Source organism: Ambystoma mexicanum, chromosome 3p (assembly GCF_040938575.1).
Source record: "Ambystoma mexicanum isolate Mex_15411 chromosome 3p, UKY_AmexF1_1, whole genome shotgun sequence".
Lineage (NCBI taxonomy): Eukaryota > Metazoa > Chordata > Amphibia > Caudata > Ambystomatidae > Ambystoma > Ambystoma mexicanum.
The window spans coordinates 332309381-332330401 of NC_090925.1; the positions used below are offsets into that span (position 1 = coordinate 332309381).

The following is a 21021-nucleotide window of genomic DNA, read 5'->3' on the forward strand; positions in this document are numbered from 1 at the left end:
GGATGAACGTGGGGGCTGCGGCAGAGCCAGTCGCATGTTGGGCTACTCCTTGGATGACCGTTGGGTCTGCGGCAGAAGCCATCGCATGTTGGCTCCCTGGATGACCGTTGGGGCTGCGGCAGAGGCCATCGCATGTTGGGATACTCCCCGGATGACCGTTGGGGCTGCGGCAGAGGCCATCGCATGTCAGGCTACTCCCCGGATGACAGTTGGGGCTGCGGCAAAGGCCATTGCATGTCGGGCTACTCCCGGATGACCGTTGGGGCTACGGCAGAGTCCATCGAATGTCAGGTTACTCCCCGGATGACCGTTGGGGCTGCGGCAGAGCCCATCACATGTCGGGCTACTCCCCGGATGACCGTTGGGGCTGGGGCAGAGCCCGTCACATGTCGGGCTACTCCCTGGATGACTGTTGGGGCTGCGGCAGAGGCTGTTGCATGTCACGCCACTCCCCGGATTACCGTTGGGGCTGCGGCAGAGGCTGTCACATGTTGGGCTACTCCCCGGATGACTGTTGGGGCTGCGGCAGAGCCCGTCGCATGTCAGGCTGCTCCCCGGATGACCGTTGGCGCTGCGGCAGATCCCGTCACATGTCGGGCTACTCCCCGGATGACCGTTGAGGCTGCGGCAGAGCCCGTCGCATGTCGGGCTACTCCCCGGATGACCGTTGGGGCTGCGGCAGAGGCCATTGCATGTCGGGCTACTCCACGGATGACCGTTGGGGCTGCGGCACAGGCCATCACATGTCAGGCTACTCCCTGGATGACCATTGGGGCTGCGGCAGAGGCCATCGCATTTTGGGCTACTCCCTGGGTGACCGTTGCGGCTGTGGCAGAGGCCATCACATGTTGGGCCATTGGGGCTACGGCAGAGGCCATCACATGTTGGACTACTCCCTGGATTACCATTGAGGCTGTGGCAGAGGACATCGCATGTTGGGCTACTCCCTGGATGACAGTTGGGGCTGCGGCAGAGGCCATCGCATGTTGGGCTACTCCCTGGGTGACAGTTGGGGCTGTGGCAGAGGCCATCACATGTTGGGCCATTGGCGCTGCGGCAGAGGCCATCCCATGTTGGGCTACTCCCTGGATGACCATTGGGGCTGTGGCAGAGGACATTGCATGTTAGGCTACTCCCTGGATGACTGTTGGGGCTGCGGTAGAAGCCATCACATGTTGGGCTACTCTCATGATGACCGTTCGGGCTGCGGCAGAGGCCATTGCATGTTGGGCTACTCCCTGGATGACCGTTGGGTCTGTGCCAGAGGCCATCGCATGTTGGGCTACTCCCTGGATGACCGTTGGGGCTGCGGCAGAGGCCACTGCATGTTGGGCTACTCCCTGGATGACTGATGGGGCTGTGGCAGAGGCCCTCACATGTTAATCCCTGGATGACCATTAGGGCTGTGGCAGAGGCTATCAAATGTTAATCCCTGGATGACCGTTGGGGCTGCGGCAGAGACTATCACATGTTACTCCGTGGATGACCGTTGGGGCTGTGTCAGAGCCAGTCACATGTTGGGCTACTCCCTGGATGACAGTTGGGGCTGCAGCAGAGGCCATTGCATGTTGGGCTACTCCCTGGATGACCGGTGGGGCTGCGGCAGAGGCCATCACATGTTGGGCTACTCCCTGGATTACCGTTGGGGCTCCGGCAGAGGCCATCGCATGTTGGGCTACTCCCTGGATGACAGTTGGGGCTGCGGCAGAGGCCATCGCATGTTGGGCTGCTCCCTGGGTGACCGTTGGGGCTGTGGCAGAAGCCATCACATGTTGGGCCCTTGGGGTTGCGGCAGAGGCCATCCCATGTTGGGCTACTCCTTGGATAACTGTTGGGGCTGCGGCAGAGGCCATTACATGTTAGGCTACTCCCCGGATGACTGTTGGGGCTGCGGCAGAAGCCATCACATGTTGGGCTACTCCCATGATGACCGTTGGGGCTGCGGCAGAGGCCATTGCATGTTGGGCTACTCCCTGGATGACCATTGGGTCTGTGCCAGAGGCCATCGCATGTTGGGCTACTCTCTGGATGACCGTTGGGGCTGCGGCAGAGGCCATTGCATGTTGGGCTACTCCCTGGATGACTGATGGGGCTGCGGCAGAGGCCATCACATGTTAACCCCTGGATGACTGTTGGGGCTGCGGCAGAGGCTATTACATGTTACTCCCTGAATGACCGTTGGCGCTGTGGCAGAGCCAGTCACATGTTGGGCTACTCCCTGGATGACCATTGGGGCTGTGGCAGAGGACATTGCATGTTAGGCTACTCCCTGGATGACTGTTGGGGCTGCGGTAGAAGCCATCACATGTTGGGCTACTCTCATGATGACCGTTCGGGCTGCAGCAGAGGCCATTGCATGTTGGGCTACTCCCTGGATGACCGTTGGGTCTGTGCCAGAGGCCATCGCATGTTGGGCTACTCCCTGGATGACCGTTGGGGCTGCGGCAGAGGCCACTGCATGTTGGGCTACTCCCTGGATGACTGATGGGGCTGTGGCAGACACCCTCACATGTTAATCCCTGGATGACCATTGGGGCTGCGGCAGAGGCTATCAAATGTTAATCCCTGGATGACCGTTGGGGCTGCGGCAGAGGCTATCACATGTTACTCCGTGGATGACCGTTGGGGCTGTGGCAGAGCCAGTCACATGTTGGGCTACTCCCTGGATGACAGTTGGGGCTGCGGCAGAGGCCATTGCATGTTGGGCTACTCCCTGGATGACCGGTGGGGCTGCGGCAGAGGCCATCACATGTTGGGCTACTCCCTGGATTACCGTTGGGGCTCCGGCAGAGGCCATCGCATGTTGGGCTACTCCCTGGATGACAGTTGGGGCTGCGGCAGAGGCCATCGCATGTTGGGCTACTCCCTGGGTGACCGTTGGGGCTGTGGCAGAGGCCATCACATGTTGGGCCCTTGGGGTTGCGGCAGAGGCCATCCCATGTTGGGCTACTCCTTGGATAACTGTTGGGGCTGCGGCAGAGGCCATTACATGTTAGGCTACTCCCCGGATGACTGTTGGGGCTGCGGCAGAAGCCATCACATGTTGGGCTACTCCCATGATGACCGTTGGGGCTGCGGCAGAGGCCATTGCATGTTGGGCTACTCCCTGGATGACCATTGGGTCTGTGCCAGAGGCCATCGCATGTTGGGCTACTCTCTGGATGACCGTTGGGGCTGCGGCAGAGGCCATTGCATGTTGGGCTACTCCCTGGATGACTGATGGGGCTGCGGCAGAGGCCATCACATGTTAACCCCTGGATGACTGTTGGGGCTGCGGCAGAGGCTATTACATGTTACTCCCTGAATGACCGTTGGCGCTGTGGCAGAGCCAGTCACATGTTGGGCTACTCCCTGGATGACTGATGGGGCTGCGGCAAAGGCCATCACATGTTATTCCCTGGATGACCGTTGGGTCTGTGGCAGAGGCCATCACATGTTGGCTACTCCCTGGATGACCGTTGGGGCTGCGGCAGAGGCCATTGCCTGTTGGGCTACTCCCTGGATGACTGTTGGGGCTGCGGCAGAGGCCATCGCATTTTGGGCTACTCCCTGGGTGACCGTTGGGGCTGTGGCAGAGGCCATCACATGTTGGCTACTCCCTGGATGACCGTTGGGGCTGCGGCAGAGGCCATTGCCTGTTGGGCTACTCCCTGGATGACTGTTGGGGCTGCGGCAGAGGCCATCGCATTTTGGGCTACTCCCTGGGTGACCGTTGGGGCTGTGGCAGAGGCCATCACATGTTGTGCCGGTGGGGCTGCGGCAGAGGCCATCACATGTTGCGCTACTCCCTGGATTACCGTTGGGGCTGCGGCAGAGGCCATCGCATGTTGGGCTACTCCCTGGATAACAATTGGGGCTGCGGCAGAGGCCATCGCATGTTGGGCAACTCCCTGGGTGACCGTTGGGGCTGTGGCAGAGGCCATCACATGTTGGGCCATTGGGGCTGCGGCAGAGGCCATCCCATGTTGGGCTACTCCCTGGATGACCGTTGGGGCTGCGGCAGAGGCCATTGCATGTTAGGCTACTCCCCGGATGACCGTTGGGGCTGCGGCAGAAGCCATCACATGTTGGGCTACTCCCTGGATGACCGTTGGGGCTGCGGCAGAGGCCATTGCATGTTGGGCTACTCCCTGGATGACCGTTGGGTCTGTGCCAGAGGCCATCGCATGTTGGGCTACTCCCTGGATGACCGTTGGGGCTGCGGCAGAGGCTATTACATGTTACTCCCTGAATGACCGTTGGCGCTGTGGCAGAGCCCGTCACATGTTGGGCTACTCCCTGGATGACTGATGGGGCTGCGGCAAAGGCCATCACATGTTATTCCCTGGATGACCGTTGGGTCTGTGGCAGAGGCCATCACATGTTGGCTACTCCCTGGATGACCGTTGGGTCTGTGCCAGAGGCCATCGCATGTTGGGCTACTCCCTGGACGACCGTTGGGGCTGCGGCAGAGGCCACTGCATGTTGGGCTACTCCCTGGATGACTGATGGGGCTGTGGCAGAGGCCCTCACATGTTAATCCCTGGATGATCGTTGGGGCTGCGGCAGAGGCTATCACATGTTAATCCCTGGATGACCGTTGGGGCTGCGGCAGAGGCTATCACATGTTACTCTGTGGATGACCGTTGGGGCTGCGGCAGAGGCTATCACATGTTAATCCCTGGATGACCGTTGGGGCTGCGGCAGAGGCTATCACATGTTACTCTGTGGATGACCGTTGGGGCTGTGGCAGAGCCAGTCACATGTTGGGCTACTCCCTGGATGACAGTTGGGGCTGCGGCAGAGGCCATTGCATGTTGGGCTACTCCCTGGATGACCGGTGGGGCTGCGGCAGAGGCCATCACATGTTGGGCTACTCCCTGGATTACCGTTGGGGCTCCGGCAGAGGCCATCGCATGTTGGGCTACTCCCTGGATGACAGTTGGGGCTGCGGCAGAGGCCATCGCATGTTGGGCTACTCCCTGGGTGACCGTTGGGGCTGTGGCAGAGGTCATCACATGTTGGGCCATTGGGGTTGCGGCAGAGGCCATCCCATGTTGGCTACTCCTTGGATAACCGTTGGGGCTGCGGCAGTGGCCATTACATGTTAGGCTACTCCCCGGATGACTGTTGGGGCTGCGGCAGAAGCCATCACATGTTGGGCTACTCCCGTGATGACCGTTGGGGCTGCGGCAGAGGCCATTGCATGTTGGGCTACTCCCTGGATGACCGTTGGGTCTGTGCCAGAGGCCATCGCATGTTGGGCTACTCCCTGGATGACCGTTGGGGCTGCGGCAGAGGCCATTGCATGTTGGGCTACTCCCTGGATGACTGATGGGGCTGCGGCAGAGGTCATCACATGTTAACCCCTGGATGACTGTTGGGGCAGCGGCAGAGGCTATTACATGTTACTCCCTGAATGACCGTTGGCGCTGTGGCAGAGCCAGTCACATGTTGGGCTACTCCCTGGATGACCGTTGGGGCTGCGGTAGAGCCAGTCACATGTTGGGCTGCTCCCTAGATGAACGCTGGGGCTCCGGCAGAGGCCATCACATGTTGGGCTGCTCCCTGGATAACCGTTGGGTCTGTGGCAGAGCCAGTCACATGTTGGGCTAACCGCTCATGGGCCTGGTAAGGCAGAGCAGCTCACATCAGACAGGCCTGCCATGCTACAGAACTCCTCCCAATCTGGGCAGTTTTTCACGACCTGTGAGGATATACCCAATATATGCAGATACCCAAGTCTGATAACAGTTAACCCTCTGCTAGCCCTCCTTGGGAAGTGGCCAGGGCTGCCCCGAACAAGTTTTGAAAGTTCACGGGAAGCTGAGCTCGGGTGGGGGAACTTGGCAGAGCTTTTTCTTAGTTGTTCCAGCCTCTCATATTCGCACCGAGTGGATTTTAATGACAATGAGACGCGAGTGCGGAGGCGGGGAGATTATCTGACATGAAGCAATTGACTCCTACTCATGATTCTCCTCACCCGAGAATCATGCAAATTACCCCCCCCCCCCTCCCCCCGCCCTGGCATTCATCTCCCCTGGCACTTCACAAGGGAACTTCTCCTCTGCTTGGCATGTCAGCCTGAGTATTTTTAGCCCCCATAGCGGACGAACATTTCCATGGAAGACGAACGGACCCCACAACCAGAGCTCCACCTTGATTAGCAGCTTCTATTTCATATATAGTGCTTGCTACCACAGACTTGCGGCTTCGTAGCGCTATAAATAACATCATGATACTGTCCCCTTGAAACGTTGGTAACTGTGCTATGGATCAAAGACGGCCGAAAGAGTGTTTGGCCCAGATGGGGTTCAAGTATGAGAACCCGCAGTTTGCACACAGATCCCTGCAGCAGATGCATTATCCCACTGAGCTATATGTTAGGTCTTCCGGGATCTGACAGCGAAATGTCTCGGTAGCCTGGGTACAGACAGAGGGGCTGTACACCTGCCCACTCCGGCCGCAGAACTGTTTGTTAGAAGAGGTGCAGTACTAAGGGGCACATGGGCCTTCTGCATCATATTGATGGCAGGGGTTTCAAAGCAAGAGTGGCTGAAAAGCCGATGGGCACTGTCACAACAGCCAAAACACTGCCTCAAATGGACCAATGAGTATGAGTGAGTGGCAGGGCCGCTTATAGGATTTGCAGAGCCCTGCATGGCAGCACAAGCCTGAGGGCTTCTTATTTGTATATGCATTGAGACTGCCAGAAGGGCTATCCCGTAATATCATCACAGGGAGTGAATTAGTGTCGCAATCGCGGACCGCAAAGGAAGTAATGTTACAAGAAGTTGCCATGAGAATGCCAAGAGACAAAACTTTGTGATCTGTGACAGATGAGCGGTCACTAGAATTATTGTATATGCAGCAACACTATAGTTGGGGCTTTTTTGAGTAGTGTGTGCCATGAACTGACTGATTGTTAGGAACTCCCAAACTTCACAGAGACGAGAGTGAGAAGCATGACTTGGCTAGGGGGACTATACACTTTAGTAAGTGAGAAACATGACTTGGCTAGGAGGGATTATACACTTTAGTTAGTGAGAAGCATGACTTGGCTAGGGGGATCATGCACTTTAGTTAGTGAGAAACATGATTTGGCTAGGAGGGATTATAGACTTTAGTTAGTGAGAAGCATGACTTGGCTAGGGGGATCATGCACTTTAGTTAGTGAGAAACATGATTTGGCTAGGAGGGATTATAGACTTTAGTTAGTGAGAAGCATGACTTGGCTAGGGGGATCATGCACTTTAGTTAGTGAGAAACATGATTTGGCTAGGAGGGATTATACACTTTAGTTAGTGAGAAGCATGACTTGGCTAGGGGGATCATGCACTTTAGTTAGTGAGAAACATGATTTGGCTAGGGAGATTATGCACTTTAGTTAGTGAGAAACATGACTTGGTGAGGGGGATCATGCACTTTAGTTAGTGAGAAACATGATTTAGCTAGGGGTATTATGCACTTTAGTTAGTGAGAAACATGACTTGGCTGGGGGATTATACACTTTAGTAAGTGAGAAGCACGACTTGGCTAGGGGGATCATGCACTTTAGTTAGTGAGAAACATGATTTGGCTGGGGGGATTATGCATTTTAGTTAGTGAGAAGCATGACTTGGCAAGGGGTATTATACACTTTAGTTAGTGAGAAAACATGACTTGGCTAGGGGGATCATGCACTTTAGTTAGTGAGAACCATCACTTGGCTGGGGGGATCATCCACTTTAGTTAGTGAGAACCATGACTTGGCTAGGGGGATTATACACTTTAGTTAGTGGGAAACATGACATGGCTAGGGGAATCATGCGCTTTAGTTAGTGAGAACCATGGCTTGTCAAGGGGGTCCTTGCACTTTAGTAAGTGAGAAACAGGACTTGGCTAGGGGAATTATACACTTTAGTTAATGAGAACCATGACTTGGCTAGGAGGATTATACACTTTAGTAAGTGAGAAACATGACTTGTCTAGGGGGATTATACACTTTAGTTAGTGTGAAGCATGACTTGGCTAGGGGGATCATGCACTTTAGTTAGTGATATGATATGATATGGCATTTGTAACGCGCCTATACACAGGTGTTTCAAGGCGCGACGAGGCAGGGAGGGGAGGAACAAGGGGAACAGACAACGATCCTACTAGGCCAGGTGTCATTCAGATCGCGCAAGTGCAGGGGTGGGGGAGGGGGAAAAGTGCAAGGGGAAGGGGAGGGGGGAAGTGCAGTACTTGGTAAGTGGCGTAAAGTAATAAATAAATAGGGCCAGCTGGTGGCAAGTGCAAGGTAAGTGCAGAACAAGTGCTGGAAAAGGGGGGGGCTGTAGGGATACAGAGACAGTCCCGCAGTGCAGAGGGGTTCCAGGGCATCAGTGCAAGTGGAGAGTGGCTGGGCCCAGGACCGAGGCCGTTAAGAGTGGTCCAGTTGCAGAATCAGTGCAGTTTCATGACTTGGCTAGGGGATCCTGCACTTTAGTTGGTGGGAAGCATGACTTGGCTAGGGGTATTATGCACTTTAGTTAAGCGGGGAGGAGCTGGGATTTGAGCCCAGTCTGCAATTTAGGCACTTGACAACATATCTTCTCAGATCTTGTATGTCTTAATGTTTGGCTTTCAAAAGCTCAAACATTACGTTTTATAGATGTGTCTTGTAAAGTACACGAATCACATAATATAGCAAAGTGACCCATATATACATCTCTACAGAATCATGTGAAGCAAAGCAGTATCAGTGCAGATTTATTTTCTCCTTCCTGAATGGGAGATTATAAGTAGCAGAATGCAAAATAATGTGAGCCTAAAACATTTCCTCTAGGTTTTTTGAAACTGTACTTTTAGAACAACAAACAACACAAAAATGATGCGAAAATTGTACTAAATTTGTTGTCATTATTTCAGGACAGTTTTTCTTGAGATATGGTACATATTTGGGTAGCTAACTGAATGGGCTGTGAGGTGAAAATGCCCCTGTGGCAGAGTTTATCCCTCACTAGTCACAATTACCATGATGAATTGTCACAGACAATGGGCATTATAAGTATCCTTTCTCCAGACATCGTGCTCTATTGCCATCATCCACTAATAATGAGCTTCCATTTAAATGCACTACTGATAACAAAGAGTCCTGCTAACAGGTATTTGTGAGGTTTCCATGAGCACCAGGCTTCGTGGCCCTGCCTAGGCTTTCCATGGCTTGTCCTGGCCTTTCTGAGTGGTGCAAAAAGGATGGCCCTCGTACAGGATATTGCAATCTGAACTACTGACGCCTCACAACTAAGCTTGTATCGTTTCCTTCCAGCACAGGCTTCTTATCCCTCCAAGGCGCTATTTTGCCTATTTGGGAGAGAACACATCAATATTGAACTGACTATTAACTTATTGCACACCACAAATTGATGTGTTGTCTGATGCTTAAATAGTTATACATACATGAGGGGCATGGCTTTTAACCCTGACTTTTATTTAATTAATTTCAGTCCACTCAATGCCTACATTTGGCTTGTATTTCCACAATGGAACCAATCGAAGCTATACAGGGGGCAAACACAGTAAAGGTCTTATTACAAAATGTATTTGTGTCACATTCTGAAAAACTCTTACAAAGAGTCCGTACAAGGGGGTGAAAACATACAAATAGAAAAGCCACATTATTATGACTTGATCAAGAACACATTTCATTTTGCAGGACAGATTTCAGCATCTGTGTTTATGTTAATAATCTATTACACATGTACAGAATGATATTGTTTTTTAAGTGGGCCTTATTATGATTTTGGCGGTAGCCATGCCGCTCGTAATCGGCCTGTTGTTTGCTCCCTCTTCCCCTCGCGGGACCCGGTAAGCACGCCTGGTTAGACCAGGCGTTACTTACCGGGTCCCGCGAGGGGAGCTTGTAATGAGGCGGAACGGGTTTAACGGGTCCGCCTCCTTTAGCAGGTCCGGTTAACCCGTTCCTCCTCACTTGTAATGAGGCCCAGTGTGTCTAGGCCTATTAGAGCTAACTTGAGTGTTACTCAATCTCATGTATTGGCCTTCATCAGGACAGTAACAATTGTTTCCTCATCAATGGTACACCTGTGCCAATACTTTAAAGATATTAATCCTCATGCATTCGTTCCTTAAGCTGAATTAACATCATGTCACTTTAAGATGGCGATATACGTATCACATGTTTTTAACGCAGTATCTTCCTCCTGGGGGCTTCCACTAGAGAGCAGAGAGGCCAACCCTCAGGGACTCAGCAGCACTGGAACACCGCAGCATTCCAGGAATCCCAACTACCTGAGCTTTCCATGAGTGGGGGACCAGCATTCAGCAGCCCCGTGTGGGAGCTGGGGATGGAGAGACAGGGCAGGTTTTTCACAGCTACTCATCAAACAGATGATGTAGAGAAAAAGTCATTGCAGGAAGGGCTGGACACAAAATTTTTGAGACTTTGCCAGCAGGTGACGATTCCTACACTGCAGTGAATTAGCAGGTGTTGATGAATTGCATGATTGGAAATGTGTTAACGTTTTTAATAAACTATCAACACAATACAAACAATGAAAAAAACACTGAGATGAAATAAGCTTTCAAGAAGTACTTCAGCCCAGTATCAAATGCTGGCTGTGAGTGCTTTTCATTGCATCATGCTAGTCCAGGGCCCCAGGAGTCCTTGGATGCTTTCCATGCATGACCGAGACAGCAAGCAGCAATGTCCCCACCCTGCAAGATGAAGAGGATGAGGAGACAGCAAGCAATGTCCCTGCCCTGTAAGATGAAGAGGATGAGTAGACAGCAAGCAATGTCCCCACCCTGCAAGAGGATGAGGAGACAACAAACAATGTCCCCACCCTGAAAGATGAAGGGGATGAGGAGACAACAAGCAATGTCTCCGCCCTGCAAGATGAAGGGGATAAGGAGACAGCAAGCAAGGTACCCGAGCTGCAATATTATGAGGGTGAGGAGACATCAATCAATGTCCCCACCCTGCAAGATGGAGAGGGCGAGGAGGTAGCAAGCATTGCCCGCACCCTGCAAGATGAAGAGGGCGAGGAGGTAGCAATCAATGTCCCCACCCTGCAAGATGAAGGGGATGAGGAGGCAACAAGCAATGTCCCCACCCTGCAAGATGAAGAGAATGGGGAGACAGCAACCAATGTCCCCGCCCTGCAAGATGAAGAGGATGAGAAGACAGCGAGCAACGTCCACACCCTGCAAGATGAAGAAGATAAAGAGACAGCGAGCATTGCCCCCACCCTGCAAGATGAAGAGGAGGCAGAAAGCAACGTCCCCGCCCTGCAAAATGAAGAGAATGAGGAGACAGCAACCAACAACCCCACCCTGCAAGATGAAGAGGATGAGAAGACAGCGAGCAACGTCCACACCCTGCAAGATGAAGAAGATAAAGAGACAGCAACCAATGCCCCCACCCTGAAAGATGTAGAGGATGAGGAGACAGCAAGCAATAACCCCACCCTGCAAGATGAAGAGGTTGAGGAGGCAGCAAGCAACGCCCCCACCCTGCAAGATGAAGAGGTTGAGGAGACAGCAAGCAACGTCTCGACCCTGCAAGATGTAGAAAATGAGGAGTCAGCAAGCAACGTCCCCACCCTGCAAGACAACAAGACTGAGGAGACAGCAAGCAACGTCCCCACCCTGCAAGATGAGGAGACAGCAAGCATTGTCCACACCCTGCAAGATGAAGAGGATGAGGAGACAGCAAACTACGTCCCCACCCTGCAAGATGAAGAGGATGAGGAGACAACAAGCAATGTCCCCACCCTGTAAGAAAAAGAGGATGAGAGGACAGTGAGCAATGTCCCCACTCTGCAAGATGAGGAGGATGAGTAGACAGCCAGCAACGTCCCCATCCTGCAAGATGAAGAGGGTGAGGAGGCAGCAAACAATGTCCTCACGCTGCATGATGAAGAGAACGAGGAGACAGCCATCAATGTACCCACCCTGCAAGATGAAGGGGATGAGAAGGCAGCAAGCAATGTCTCCACCCTGCAAGATGAAGAGGGTGAGGAGGCAGCACAAGCAACGTCCCCACCTTCCATGATGAAGAGGACGGGGAGACAGCAATCAATGTCCCCACCCTGTAAGATGAAGGGGGTGAGAAGACAGCAAGCAATGTCTCCCCCCTGCAAGATTAAGAGAATGGGGAGACAGCAAGCAATGTCCCCACCCTGCAAAATGAAGAGGATGAGGAGACAACAAGAAATGCCCCACCCTGCAAGATGAAGAGGATGAGGGGACAGCAAAAAATGCCCCCACCCTGCAAGATGAAGAGGATGAGGAGATAGCGATCAACATCCCCACCCTGCAAGATAAAGAGGATGAGGAGACAGCGAGCAATGTCACCACCCTGCAAGATGAAGAGGATGAGAAGACAGCAAGCAATGTCCCCACCCTGGAAGATGAAGAGGGTGAGGAGGAAGCAACCAACGTCCCCACCCTGCACGATGAAGAGGACGAGGAGACCACAATCAATGCCCCCACCCTGCAAGATGAAGAGGATAAGGAGACAGCAATCAATGTCCCCACCCTGCAAGATGAAGGGGATGAGAAGGCAGCAAGCAATGTCTCCACCCTGCAAGATTAATAAGTTGAAGAGACAGCGAGCATTGCCCCCACCCTGGAAGATTAAGAGGGTGAGGAGGCAGAAAGCAGTGCCCCCACCCTGCAAAATGAAGAGGATGAGGAGGAAGCAAGCAATATACCCACACTGCAAGATGAAGAGGATGAGGAGACAGCAACCAACGCCCCCACCCTGCAAGATGAAGAGGATGAGGAGACAGCAAGCAATGTCCCCACCCTGCAAGATGAAGAGGATGAGACAGCAAGCAATGCCCCCACCCTGCAAGATGAAGAGGGTGAGGAGTCAGCAATCAATGTCACCACCCTGCAAGATGGAGAGGGTGAGGAGACAGCAATCAATGTCCCCACCCTGGAAGATGGAGAGGGCGAGGAGGCAGCAAGCAACTTCCTCACCCTGCAAGATGAAGAGGTTAAGGAGGCAGCAAGCAACATCCTTACTCTGCAAGATGAAGAGGATGAGGAGACAGCAAGCAATGTTCCAACCCTAAAAGATGAAGAGGACGAGGAGACAGCAATCAATGTTCCCACCCTGCAAGATGAAGGGGATAGGAGGCAGCAAGCAATGTCTCCACCCTGCAAGATGAAGAAGATGAGGAGACAGCAAGCATTACCCCCACCCTGCAAGATGAAGAGGGCGAGGAGGCAACAATCAATGTCCCCACCCTGCAAGATGAAGGGGATGAGGAGGCAGCAAGCAATGTCCCCACCCTGCAAGATGAAGAGAATGAGGAGACAGCAACCAATGTCCCCGCCCAGCAAGATGAAGAGGATGAGAAGACAGCGAGCAACGTCCACACCCTGCAAGATGAAGAAGATGAAGAGACAGCGAGCATTGCCCCCAGCCTGCAAGATGAAGAGGGTGAGGAGGCAGCAAGCAACGTCCCCGCCCTGCAAAATGAAGAGGGTGAGGAGGCAGCAAGCAACGTCCCCACACTCCATGATGAAGAGGACGGGGAGACAATAATCAATGTCCCCACCCTGCAAGATGAAGGGGGTGAGAAGGCAGCAAGCAATGTCTCCCCCCTGCAAGATTAAGAGAATGGGGAAACAGCAAGCAATGTCCCCGCCCTGCAAGATGAAGAGGATGAGGAGACAGCAACCAACGCCCCCACCCTGCAAGAAGAAGAGGATGAGGAGACAGCAAGCAATGTCCCCACCCTGCAAGATGAAGAGGATGAGACAGCAAGCAATGCCCCCACCCTGCAAGATGAAGAGGGTGAGGAGTCAGCAATCAATGTCACCACCGTGCAAGATGGAGAGGGTGAGGAGACAGCAATCAATGTCCCCACCCTGCAAGATGGAGAGGGCGAGGAGGCAGCAAGCAACTTCCTCACCCTGCAAGATGAAGAGGTTAAAGAGGCAGCAATCAACATCCTCACCCTGCAATATGAAGAGGATGAGAAGACAGCAAGCAATGTTCCAACCCTAAAAGATGAAGAGGACGAGGAGACAGCAATCAATGTCCCCACCCTGCAAGATGAAGGGGATAGGAGGCAGCAAGCAATGTCTCCACCCTGCAAGATGAAGAAGATGAGGAGACAGCAAGCATTGCCCCCACCCTGCAAGATGAAGAGGGCGAGGAGGCAGCAATCAATGTCCCCACCCTGCAAGATGAAGGGGATGAGGAGGCAGCAAGCAATGTCCCCACCCTGCAAGATGAAGAGAATGGGGAGTCAGCAACCAATGTCCCCGCCCTGCAAGATGAAGAGGATGAAGAGACAGCGAGCATTGCCCCCACCCTGCAAGATGAAGAGGGTGAGGAGGCAGCAAGCAACGTCCCCGCCCTGCAAAATAAAGAGGATGAGGAGGCAGCAAGCAATGTCCCCACCCTGCAAGATGAAGAGGATGAGGAGGCAGCAAGCAATGTCCCCACCCTGCAAGATGAAGAGGATGAGGAGACAGCAACCAATGCCCCCACCCTGAAAGATGTAGAGGATGAGGAGACAGCAAGCAATGTCCCAAACCTGCAAGATGAAGAGAATGAGGATTCAGCAACCAACAACCCCACCCTGCAAGATGAAGAGGTTGAGGAGGCAGCAAGCAACGCCCCCACCCTGCAAGAGATCGAGACTGAGGAGACAGTAAGCAACGTCCCCACTCTGCAAGATGAGGAGACAGCAAGCATTGTCCACACCCTACAAGATGAAGAGGATGAGGAGACAGCAAACTATGTCCCCACCCTGCAAGATGAAGAGGATGACGAGACAACAAGCAATGTCCCCAGCCTGTAAGATAAAGAGGATGAGAGGACAGTGAGCAATGTCCCCACTCTGCAAGATGAGGAGGATGAGTAGACAGCAAGCAATGTCCCCATCCTGCAAGATGAAGAGGGTGAGGAGGCAGCAAACAATGTCCCCACCCTGCATGATGAAGAGAACGAGGAGACAGCCATCTATGTCCCCACCCTGCAAGATGAAGGGGATGAGGACGCAGCAAGCAATGTCCCCACCCTGCAAGATGAAGGGGGTGAGAAGGCAGCAAGCAATGTCTCCCCCCTGCAAGATTAAGAGAATGGGGAAGCAGCAAGCAATGTCCCCGCCCTGCAAGATGAAGAGGATGAGGAGACAGCAAGCAATGTCCCCACCCTGCAAAATGAAGAGGATGAGGAGACAGCAACCAATGCCCCCACCCTGCAAGATGTAGAGGATGAGGAGACAGCAAGCAATGTCCCAAACCTGCAAGATGAAGAGGTTGAGGAGACAGCAAGCAACATCCCCACCCTGCAAGATGAAGAGGATAAGGAGACAGCAAGCAATGTTCCAACCCTAAAAGATGAAGAGGACGAGGAGACAGCAATCAATGTCCCTGCCCTGCAAGATGAAGGGGATAGGAGGCAGCAAGCAATGTCTCTGCCCTTCAAGATGAAGAAGATGAGGAGACAGCAAGCATTGCCCCCACCCTGCAAGATGAAGAGGGCGAGGAGGTAGCAATCAATGTCCCCACCCTGCAAGATGAAGGGGATGAGGAGGCAGCAAGCAATGTCCCCACCCTGCAAGATGAAGAGAATGAGGAGGCAGCAAGCAATGTTCCCACCCTGCAAGATGAAGAGGATGAGGAGACAGCAACCAATGCCCCCACTCTGAAAGATGTAGAGGATGAGGAGACAGCAAGCAATGTCCCAAACCTGCAAGATGAAGAGGGTGAGGAGGCAGCAAGCAACGTCCCCGCCCTGCAAAATAAAGAGGATGAGGAGGCAGCAAGCAATGTCCCCACCCTGCAAGATGAAGAGGATGAGGAGGCAGCAAGCAATGTCCCCACCCTGCAAGATGAAGAGGATGAGGAGACAGCAACCAATGCCCCCACCCTGAAAGATGTAGAGGATGAGGCGACAGCAAGCAATGTCCCAAACCTGCAAGATGAAGAGAATGAGGATTCAGCAACCAACAACCCCACCCTGCAAGATGAAGAGGTTGAGGAGGCAGCAAGCAACGCCCCCACCCTGCAAGACATCGAGACTGAGGAGACAGTAAGCAACGTCCCCACTCTGCAAGATGAGGAGACAGCAAGCATTGTCCACACCCTACAAGATGAAGAGGATGAGGAGACAGCAAACTATGTCCCCACCCTGCAAGATGAAGAGGATGACGAGACAACAAGCAATGTCCCCAGCCTGTAAGATAAAGAGGATGAGAGGACAGTGAGCAATGTCCCCACTCTGCAAGATGAGGAGGATGAGTAGACAGCAAGCAATGTCCCCATCCTGCAAGATGAAGAGGGTGAGGAGGCAGCAAACAATGTCCCCACCCTGCATGATGAAGAGAACGAGGAGACAGCCATCTATGTCCCCACCCTGCAAGATGAAGGGGATGAGGACGCAGCAAGCAATGTCCCCACCCTGCAAGATGAAGGGGGTGAGAAGGCAGCAAGCAATGTCTCCCCCCTGCAAGATTAAGAGAATGGGGAAGCAGCAAGCAATGTCCCCGCCCTGCAAGATGAAGAGGATGAGGAGACAGCAAGCAATGTCCCCACCCTGCAAAATGAAGAGGATGAGGAGACAGCAAGCAATGTCCCCACCCTGCAAGATGTAGAGGATGAGGAGACAGCAAGCAATGTCCCAAACCTGCAAGATGAAGAGGTTGAGGAGACAGCAAGCAACATCCCCACCCTGCAAGATGAAGAGAATGAGGATTCAGCAACCAACAACCCCACCCTGCAAGATGAAGAGGTTGAGGAGGCAGCAAGCAACGCCCCCACCCTGCAAGACATCGAGACTGAGGAGACAGTAAGCAACGTCCCCACTCTGCAAGATGAGGAGACAGCAAGCATTGTCCACACCCTACAAGATGAAGAGGATGAGGAGACAGCAAACTATGTCCCCACCCTGCAAGATGAAGAGGATGACGAGACAACAAGCAATGTCCCCAGCCTGTAAGATAAAGAGGATGAGAGGACAGTGAGCAATGTCCCCACTCTGCAAGATGAGGAGGATGAGTAGACAGCAAGCAATGTCCCCATCCTGCAAGATAAAGAGGGTGAGGAGGCAGCAAACAATGTCCCCACCCTGCATGATGAAGAGAACGAGGAGACAGCCATCTATGTCCCCACCCTGCAAGATGAAGGGGATGAGGACGCAGCAAGCAATGTCCCCACCCTGCAAGATGAAGGGGGTGAGAAGGCAGCAAGCAATGTCTCCCCCCTGCAAGATTAAGAGAATGGGGAAGCAGCAAGCAATGTCCCCGCCCTGCAAGATGAAGAGGATGAGGAGACAGCAAGCAATGTCCCCACCCTGCAAAATGAAGAGGATGAGGAGACAGCAACCAATGCCCCCACCCTGCAAGATGTAGAGGATGAGGAGACAGCAAGCAATGTCCCAAACCTGCAAGATGAAGAGGTTGAGGAGACAGCAAGCAACATCCCCACCCTGCAAGATGAAGAGGATAAGGAGACAGCAAGCAATGTTCCAACCCTAAAAGATGAAGAGGACGAGGAGACAGCAATCAATGTCCCTGCCCTGCAAGATGAAGGGGATAGGAGGCAGCAAGCAATGTCTCTGCCCTTCAAGATGAAGAAGATGAGGAGACAGCAAGCATTGCCCCCACCCTGCAAGATGAAGAGGGCGAGGAGGTAGCAATCAATGTCCCCACCCTGCAAGATGAAGGGGATGAGGAGGCAGCAAGCAATGTCCCCACCCTGCAAGATGAAGAGAATGAGGAGGCAGCAAGCAATGTTCCCACCCTGCAAGATGAAGAGGATGAGGAGACAGCAACCAATGCCCCCACTCTGAAAGATGTAGAGGATGAGGAGACAGCAAGCAATGTCCCAAACCTGCAAGATGAAGAGGGTGAGGAGGCAGCAAGCAACGTCCCCGCCCTGCAAAATAAAGAGGATGAGGAGGCAGCAAGCAATGTCCCCACCCTGCAAGATGAAGAGGATGAGGAGGCAGCAAGCAATGTCCCCACCCTGCAAGATGAAGAGGATGAGGAGACAGCAACCAATGCCCCCACCCTGAAAGATGTAGAGGATGAGGAGACAGCAAGCAATGTCCCAAACCTGCAAGATGAAGAGAATGAGGATTCAGCAACCAACAACCCCACCCTGCAAGATGAAGAGGTTGAGGAGGCAGCAAGCAACGCCCCCACCCTGCAAGACATCGAGACTGAGGAGACAGTAAGCAACGTCCCCACTCTGCAAGATGAGGAGACAGCAAGCATTGTCCACACCCTACAAGATGAAGAGGATGAGGAGACAGCAAACTATGTCCCCACCCTGCAAGATGAAGAGGATGACGAGACAACAAGCAATGTCCCCAGCCTGTAAGATAAAGTGGATGAGAGGACAGTGAGCAATGTCCCCACTCTGCAAGATGAGGAGGATGAGTAGACAGCAAGCAATGTCCCCATCCTGCAAGATGAAGAGGGTGAGGAGGCAGCAAACAATGTCCCCACCCTGCATGATGAAGAGAACGAGGAGACAGCCATCTATGTCCCCACCCTGCAAGATGAAGGGGATGAGGACGCAGCAAGCAATGTCCACACCCTGCAAGATGAAGGGGGTGAGAAGGCAGCAAGCAATGTCTCCCCCCTGCAAGATTAAGAGAATGGGGAAGCAGCAAGCAATGTCCCCGCCCTGCAAGATGAAGAGGATGAGGAGACAGCAAGCAATGTCCCCACCCTGCAAAATGAAGAGGATGAGGAGACAGCAACCAATGCCCCCACCCTGCAAGATGTAGAGGATGAGGAGACAGCAAGCAATGTCCCAAACCTGCAAGATGAAGAGGTTGAGGAGACAGCAAGCAACATCCCCACCCTGCAAGATGAAGAGGATAAGGAGACAGCAAGCAATGTTCCAACCCTAAAAGATGAAGAGGACGAGGAGACAGCAATCAATGTCCCTGCCCTGCAAGGTGAAGGGGATAGGAGGCAGCAAGCAATGTCTCTGCCCTTCAAGATGAAGAAGATGAGGAGACAGCAAGCATTGCCCCCACCCTGCAAGATGAAGAGGGCGAGGAGGTAGCAATTAATGTCCCCACCCTGCAAGATGAAGGGGATGAGGAGGCAGCAAGCAATGTCCCCACCCTGCAAGATGAAGAGAATGAGGAGGCAGCAAGCAATGTTCCCACCCTGCAAGATGAAGAGGATGAGGAGACAGCAACCAATGCCCCCACCCTGAAAGATGTAGAGGATGAGGAGACAGCAAGCAATGTCCCAAACCTGCAAGATGAAGAGGATGAGGAGACAGCAACCAACAAACCCACCCTGCAAGATGAAGAGGTTGAGGAGGCAGCAAGCAACACCCCCACCCTGCAAGATGAAGAGGTTGAGGAGACAGAAAGCAACGTCTCCACCCTGCAAGATGTAGAAAATGAGGAGTCAGCAAGCAACATCCCCACCCTGCAAGACAACGAGACTGAGGAGGCAGCAAGCAACGTCCCCACCCTGCAAGATAAGGAGACAGCAAGCATTGTCCACACCCTGCAAGATGAAGAGGATGAGGAGACATCAAACTACGTCCCCACCCTGCAAGATGAAGAGGATGAGGAGACAACAAGCAATGTCCCCACCCTGTAAGATAAAGAGGATGAGAGGACAGTGAGCAATGTCCCCACTCTGCAAGATGAGGAGGATGAGTAGACAGCAAGCAACGTCCTCATCCTGCAAGAGGAAGAGGGTGAGGAGGCAGCAAACAATGTCCTCACCCTGCATGATGAAGAGAACGAGGAGACAGCCATCAATGTCCCCACCCTGCAAGATGAAGGGGATGAGGAGGCAGCAAGCAATGTCTCCACCCTGCAAGATGAAGAGGGTGAGGAGGCAGCACAAGCAACGTCTCCACCCTCCATGATGAAGAGGACGGGGAGACAACAATCAATGTCCCCACCCTGCAAGATGAAGGGGGTGAGAAGGCAGCAAGCAATGTCTCCCCCCTGCAAGATTAAGAGAATGGGGAGACAGCAAGCAATGTCCCCACCCTGCTAAATGAAGAGGATGAGGAGACAACAAGAAATGCCCCACCCTGCAAGATGAAGAGGATGAGGGGACAGCGAGAAATGTCCCCACCCTGCAAGATGAAGAGGATGAGGAGATAGCGATCAACATCCCCACCCTGCAAGATAAAGAGGATGAGGAGACAGCGAGCAATGTCACCACCCTGCAAGATGAAGAGGATGAGAAGACAGCAAGCAATGTCCCCACCCTGGAAGATGAAGAGGGTGAGGAGGAAGCAACCAAAGTCCCCACCCTGCACGATGAAGAGGACGAGGAGACTGCAATCAATGCCCCCACCCTGCAAGATGAAGAGGATGAGGAGACAGCAATCAATGTCCCCACCCTGCAAGATGAAGGGGATGAGAAGGCAGCAAGCAATGTCTCCACCCTGCAAGATTAAGAAGTTGAAGAGACAGCGAGCATTGCCCCCACCCTGGAAGATTAAGAGGGTGAGGAGGCAGAAAGCAGTGCCCCCACCCTGCAAAATGAAGAGGATAAGGAGGAAGCAAGCAATATACCCACACTGCAAGATGAAGAGGATGAGGAGACAGCAAGCAACGCCCCCACCCTGCAAGATGAAGAGGATGAGGAGACAGCAAGCAATGTCCCCACCCTGCAAGATGAAGAGGATGAGACAGCCAGCAATGCCCCCAACCTGCAAGATGAAGGGGGTGAGGAGTCAGCAATCAATGTCACCACCCTGCAAGATGGAGAGGGTGAGGAGACAGCAATCAATGTCCCCACCCTGCAAGATGGAGAGGGCGAGGAGGCAGCAAGCAACTTCCTCTCCCTGCAAGATGAAGAGGATGAGACAGCAAGCAACGTCCTCACCCTGCAAGACGAAGAGGTTGAGGAGGCAGCAAACAATGTCCCCACCCTGCATGATGAAGAGGACGAGGAGACAGCAATGAATGTCCCCACCCTGCAAGATGAAGGGGATGAGGAGGCAGCAAGCAATGTCTCCACCCTGCAAGATGAAGAGTGTGAGGAGGCAGCAAGCAACGTCACCACCCTACAAGATGAAGAGGATGAGTAGACA

At 53.2% G+C, this 21021-nt stretch overlaps 1 protein-coding gene across 1 annotated transcript; it reads left to right on the plus strand.

Annotated features, from left to right (window-relative positions):
* Positions 1-10687: 10687 nt before the first annotated feature.
* Positions 10688-21018, plus strand: LOC138579897 (uro-adherence factor A-like). Its single transcript, XM_069650122.1, has 13 exons — positions 10688-10727; positions 10817-11725; positions 12198-12536; positions 12654-13028; positions 13139-13552; positions 13634-13969; positions 14080-14769; positions 15420-16154; positions 16452-16910; positions 17561-18295; positions 18946-19545; positions 20018-20356; positions 20474-21018. The coding sequence occupies exons 1-13, from the start codon at positions 10688-10690 to the stop codon at positions 21016-21018; spliced, it is 6516 nt and encodes a 2171-aa protein (XP_069506223.1).
* Positions 21019-21021: the final 3 nt, after the last annotated feature.